Source organism: Ranitomeya variabilis, unplaced genomic scaffold, assembly GCF_051348905.1.
Source record: "Ranitomeya variabilis isolate aRanVar5 unplaced genomic scaffold, aRanVar5.hap1 Scaffold_112, whole genome shotgun sequence".
Classification (NCBI taxonomy): Eukaryota; Metazoa; Chordata; class Amphibia; order Anura; family Dendrobatidae; genus Ranitomeya; species Ranitomeya variabilis.
In genome coordinates this window covers 149,700-155,957 of record NW_027507939.1, presented here as the reverse complement: position 1 = coordinate 155,957, position 6,258 = coordinate 149,700, and the positions used below count along the sequence as shown (strand labels likewise).

The window sequence follows — 6,258 nt, the reverse complement described above, 5'->3', positions numbered from 1 at the left end:
GCAGCCCCTAATATAATGCACCCCCATAGGCAGCCTCTATAGCATAATGCACCCGCCATAGGCAGCCTCTATAGGCAGACTCTATAGTATAATGCACCCCCATAGGCCGACTCAGTAGTATAATGCATCCCCCATAGGCAGACTCTATAGTATAATGCAGACTCTATAGTGTAAGGCAGCCCCTAATATAATGCCCCCCCCATAGGCAGCCTCTATAGTATAATGTAGGCCCATAGGCAGCCTCTATAGTATAATGCACCCCCACAGGCAGCCTTTATAGTATAATGCAGCCCCAAACGCAGCCTTTATAGTATAATGCATCCCATAGGCAGCCTCTATAATATAATGCACCGCCACAGGCAGCCTCTATAGTATAATTCAGCCCCTAATATAATGCACCTCCAAAGGCAGCTTCTATAATATAATGCACCCCCTAGTATAATGTAATATAATGCTCCCCCATAGGCAGCCTCTATAGTATAACGCAGCCTCTTTAGTATAATGCAGCCCCTAATATAATGCACCCCCATAGGCAGCCTCTATAGTGTAATGCAGCCCCTAATATAATGCACCCCCATAGGCAGCCTCTATAGTGTAATGCAGCCCCATATATATGGACACTCACGTGCAGCATAGTAAATCAGATTAGAAGTATTACAATAGATTTAGTGCTTGATTTGAAATTGGAGCAAACTGTCCACAGATTTAATAGAGGTGTTGCCCCAGAAATTGCAGAACGGATTATGGCAAGTATGGGGACCACTAGAGCTAAATGGATTCTGTAATGCAGTGGCGGACATATCACCGATGCAGTTTAGAAAATTCCGGAAATGATGCATAAATAGGTAAAAAGTAGTTGCATCGTGTGACTGTTCCTCTATAAATGTATCAATATGGCAGTACACGAAGAAACTCCTGGTAACATAGAAAACTGAAAAAATGGAGTGCTGACTTCATAAGTATAAAAAACATACATTTTATTTAGTAAAAATCATTAATAAAGGAAATAAATATATATAGGGGATGGGTACACGAGCACATGTTGGGATTTATGCTCTTCTCTGTCTGTTCTGTTGGAAACAGTTTTGGCGGCAGTAAGGACAGTAGCGGTTTTGGCGGAGCCATGGTGTAATGCAGCTCTGATGAAAAAGATGTCGGCAGGGCAGCACAATAAGCTGCTCACCTACTTCATAATCACCTAGGCATATGGCACAAGAAGGAATCTCCTCCTGGCCTGTGGCGCTCCTGGTAGGAAGGCGTTCTATTTGCCGTATCCTTGTCATTCCTCTCCGCCGTCCTCTCCTCCGCAGGGGTGCAGCCTGCGGTGGTGTTGTATCCTCATCTGAATCTAATCCGGCCTGATTCTCAGCATCTGTGCCGACGGATGGTGGAATAAAATTTGGCTGAGGATCGGCCCCGGAGGTGGTTGCCGCTTCATTTCCACCACTCCTGTTATTGCTGCTGCTCGGTAGTGACGCATCAGCAGAACTGTGACGGTCAGGGAGCGTGGTCGGTGGTAAAGCCTCTGCAGGCCTGAGATTGTCAGGGAGCGTGGTCGGTGGTAAAGCTTCCGCAGGCCTGAGATTGTCAGGGAGCGTGGTTGGTGGTAAAGCCTCCGCAGGCCTGAGATTGTCAGGGCGCGTGGTCGGTGGTAAAGCTTCCGCAGGCCTGAGATTGTCAGGGCGCGTGGTCGGTGGTAAAGGCTCAGGAGAGATGGGACGGTCAGGTAGCGGCCTATGTGGCGAACGGCTCCTGTGTCTGGTCTCCTCTCGTACTGAGCGCCTAGATGGGTCTCTAACTCTTCTTCTTCTCTCTGGAGAAGGTAAATAATCTCTGTCATCTTCAATCCTTCCTCCTCTTGTCTGAGACGACCTGAGTCTTCCGATCACAGGGCTCTGATCTGAAGGGAAAAACTCATGTATTATAATGACAGAAAATATCATAAATGACAGGTACAAATGTGTCTATCATCTATTATCTATCTATTATCTATCTATTATTTCTCTATAACTTTTTACTGGGCCGGGACACCGCTCTGCACACACCCAAGAATAATCTAAGCATGTTGACCCCTGTTGTGAGCGATGTGTGCTGGTCTGAGGGTCCGGACCCCACCGATCGTCACTACTACAATACCCAGAGTTATTAGTTTAGTTCCCCGTCTAACATTGTCCCCAGTATACAGGCAGAAATATTTCTAACTCCTCTTATGGAAAGAACTAGAGAGTGGAACCTGTTGTTACTGGGGTGACGACAAAAAGACCCCGGTATAATCCCCCCACACACACCCCTTACATTGTAAAGGTTCACTTACTTCGGTTTTCTGGCCGGTTCATCCATGCAATGTTGTCCATGATCAGCTGCCTCAATTCCCGAGAACTCATGGTTTCTCCTCAAAAGTGTTCAGTAAAGTTCTCTTCCGGCGAACAATAGTCGCAGATCTCACAGCGCAGAGCAACACGCAGAAGTCACTCAGTGCGCGAGAAGTCCTGCAAAATAATCCACAAATGGAAAAAAGTTATAGGACAATAAACCGCAAAAGCCAAAAAGTAGTGACCATAAGTAGTATGGAAGGACGAGAAGATGAAGCCGCAAAACATCGAGAAAGTGTTTACATGGGAACTGCCCGGCAACAAACTGTATAAATCACTAGTATAAGTGATTATAAGAAACTTTGTAACATATGATATCAGAGAAATCGTCTTTAATCTATTCTTATGGGTCAATTCCTCCCCTTTCCCGTCTCCTGAGCTCATTAACTCTGAATAACCTCCTGTAATCCCTCTTGCTCTGCACAGAGATTTCACAAGTTAGGAGGCAGAGGAGGAGCACTGCCAGGAGGAAGCACAGAATCATTGTCCTGCAGGATTCTAGCAGGTATATTAGCTTAGACCAGAGCTGGATTCACAGCTGCAATGCTCAGTACTGATATATACTTTCCTCCATGGCTCTGTGCTGCCTAAGGAAAGAGGTAAAATACTTTTTTTGCGGGAGACACTGATTCAAAGACAAATGCAAATTAGAGATAGTGACTGTAGGGTGAAAATTGTAGAACAATACAAAATACCATACAAGCCATATAATGGCCGGAAATGGCGCTATTCCTCACATCATGGTCACACATTGCAACTTAGACTTAAATGTTACAGAAAAGTATCGTTACCTTCTAACTACTTTACTCTTCTTGTAAATCCAAGAAATGTGATGTCACTAGTAGTGCTACAGAATTCAGCTGGGATCTTAGTAATCGACAGGGATCTTCTTGTCAAGATTTCAGCTCTGTAGTCGTTTATCAACCCTAAAATGAACAATAGATCGGTCAGATTTTATTCTTTTATTTTTAGGCAGGAAATGTTTGTTATGACCTCAGAATACTTACAGTAATATCTGGTGAATTCCCGATGGAAATAAGATTCCTAATCCAGAACAAAGTTTACACTTGGAGTTTTCAACGCTCAACAAGTAAAACTTTGAGAACCTTCCAGCAGTAGAGTATTATTCCACCTGTAGTATAAGGAACAGATGAGTTTTTACCATTTTATTCCTCAGTTCTGTGTGTAGAGCCCGGGTCGGACTGGCCATGGGCGTGGGGAGCAGTGAATATTCATTTCTCTTTAGCAGCGGGCACAGACTTTAGCCGCAGCAGTCGGCTCCTTCCTCCTGTCGCCTGCTGCTCCACCGCTGCTGCCCCCAGCATGTGCCGCATTCAACTGTATCCGCATCATAGGTGCAATAATAGAGGAGAGGGCATCAGATGATACTCCCTGCTCCATCATTGCCCTCTGCCTCTGACACAGCCGGTGCGCGATGACGTCACCTCATACTGTGTGCCGGGCAGATGGCAGTGCAGCTGCTGAGACTGGAGCAGAGTCTGGAACCGCAGGGGAATGAGGAGGAGAGGTGAGGATTGTGGGATATATATATATATATATATATATATATATATATATATATATATATATATCAGTTAGTACTGGTGGCCATAAGACTGTAGGACTGTGGGGCTGTATTATATTCTATGGAGAGGCTACATTATATTCTATGGAGGGGCTGCATTATATTATATGAGGGGGCTACATTATATTCTATGGGAGTTTGCATTATACCCTATGAAGGGGCAGCATTTTACTCTATGGGGGGCTGCATTATAGTATTTGAGGGGGCTACATTATATTCTTTAAGGGGACTGCATTATACCCTATGAAGGGGCTGCATTTTACTCTATGAGGGGGCTGCATTATTCTATTTGAGGGCTGCATTATATTCTACGAGGGGGCTACATTATTTTATTTAAGGGGGCTACATTATACTCTATGGGAGGGGATGCATTATACTCTATGAGGGGGCTGCATTATATTTTATGAGGGGAGCTACATATTTTATGAGGGGGGGGCTACATTATACTCTGACACAAGTTTTATTTCAGATCTAAACCAAATAATTTTCAGCTTTAGGCCACGTTCACATGCTCAGTATTTGGTCAGTATTTTCCAGCAGTAAGAAATGCTTTAATGGCCATCAGACACCCGACAATCAGCCAACAAGTAGCCGAATGATAGTGGTTAAATTCGGGAGGTTGTCAGGTGCAATTCTGGCCTAACTCAGTGGTTAGTGCCGACAGCCGTGGTCCGGCCTCCTCCACTTATCTAATTAGTGTAAGAAGATGGACCCCGGCGGTGGCTCCTCCGCCATTATACTCACTCTACAGATGTCCGGCTCTGCGGGTCCTGTGCACGCTGACGTTCTCTTCTCAGCTTATGTAGGTGGTGACTGACGTCCCCTCTGTGGTCCTGGACCAGACAGCCAGGAGCTGACGTCCCCTCTGTGGTCCTGGACCAGACAGAGTCAGGAGGGAGATCTGAAGGGGAGGAGAAAACATTGGAGCCATATTACACAGTGCTATAATCCCTGGTGCAGCCCGCCCTGCCCCATACAAGTAGAGCGCTGGCTGCCATTATTATTACTACTATTTATTAATAAAGGAAATCTCCCCTCGTCCCCCTGTAAATTGCTGGACACTGATATTTGCTCCCTGGTTTTCTCGCGGCCATTCCTACTCTTATATCCGGTCACTGAGGACTGGATTTGTTTCATGAATTGTAAATAAAAATATTCATGAAAATGTTTTTTCTGTTGTATTGTGCCGTGATTTGTGCCGGACGAGTTACTCATCAAAACATCGCATGTTCCCCATCATGGTATCAGTAAAAACGACAGCTCAGGGTGCAAAAAATAATCCTTCACCCAACCCCAAATCACGAAAAAAGAAACCGCTACGGGTGTCAGAAAATGGCAACAAATGCAAAAAGTGTTTTCATACAAAATTCAAGAATACATGAAAAAATAATGAGAAGAAAGCTTCTAGTTAGAACCTGAAGACCCACCTCTTCCGACAAGCCTACAACCTGCAGTAACCACCGATCGACCAAACCGCTGCATGACCAGCTCTATCCTCACCTACTGTATTCTCACCCATCCCTTGTAGATTGTGAGCCCTCGCGGGCAGGGTCCTCTCTCCTCCTGTACCAGTTGTGACTTGTATTGTTCAAGACTATTGCACTTGTTTTTATTATGTATACCCCTCCTCACATGTAAAACGCCATGGAAAAAATGGCGCTATAACAATAAATAATAATAGTTTCATAAATAACAACACAAAATAGACTTACCTCCAGATGTAGAAGTCCTCAGTCAGTGATCTTCAGGAAAATCCAGAAGTATTAATTCGCTAATACAGAAGTTTTCCTCTATTCAAGTAAATCGCTAATCTCACAAGGAGAAGATCTAGGTACAGTGTTGTCAGCAGACAGACATATACCAAGTCTGAGCCAGTGAGATGGAACGGAGGGTTTTTAAGGTTCCGCTCTATTGTGACATCATCACTCACCTGTGTGACATCACTGCCCGCTTCCATATAAGGTAAGAGATGATGTCACAATGCAGCGGAATAACCAATACTTTTTCTCTCACTATCTGCCCCTTATAAAGCAGCTGATAATGATGGAGGCACAAATAGGGATGAATGAAATAACATCCTGGCGGTTTCCAGGTGTTAGATTACAGCCGGTGGTTACAGAGGTTTGGCTGAGCGTTTCCCATTTCCAATTCTCATCATATGACATTATAACACATTTACTCTTTTCTGACAGTTTCTTTTATCTTCTCATTCTCTGTATAAAGATACATTGAACTATATAATCTGATGCTCAGGATAAAGTCTTCAAGCATTTGGTGTCATTATTGGATTTTCTCACATTT

The 6,258-nt window shown here is 44.3% G+C and overlaps 1 protein-coding gene across 2 annotated transcripts; it reads right to left on the bottom strand.

Moving 5' to 3' along the window:
* Positions 1-960: 960 nt before the first annotated feature.
* Positions 961-5,843, bottom strand: LOC143789174 (uncharacterized). Of its 2 annotated transcripts, XM_077278965.1 has the most exons (6): positions 5,670-5,843; positions 4,702-4,858; positions 3,380-3,504; positions 3,164-3,298; positions 2,315-2,489; positions 961-1,900 (listed from the first exon to the last, which is right to left on the bottom strand). In XM_077278965.1, exons 5-6 carry the CDS (start codon positions 2,382-2,384, stop codon positions 1,050-1,052), a joined length of 921 nt encoding a protein of 306 aa, XP_077135080.1. In that variant the 5' UTR covers positions 2,385-2,489; positions 3,164-3,298; positions 3,380-3,504; positions 4,702-4,858; positions 5,670-5,843; the 3' UTR covers positions 961-1,049. The 2 variants fall into 2 exon arrangements, with proteins under 2 accessions (XP_077135080.1, XP_077135081.1); XM_077278966.1 differs by lacking the exon at positions 4,702-4,858.
* Between the last annotated feature and the right edge of the window lie 415 nt (positions 5,844-6,258).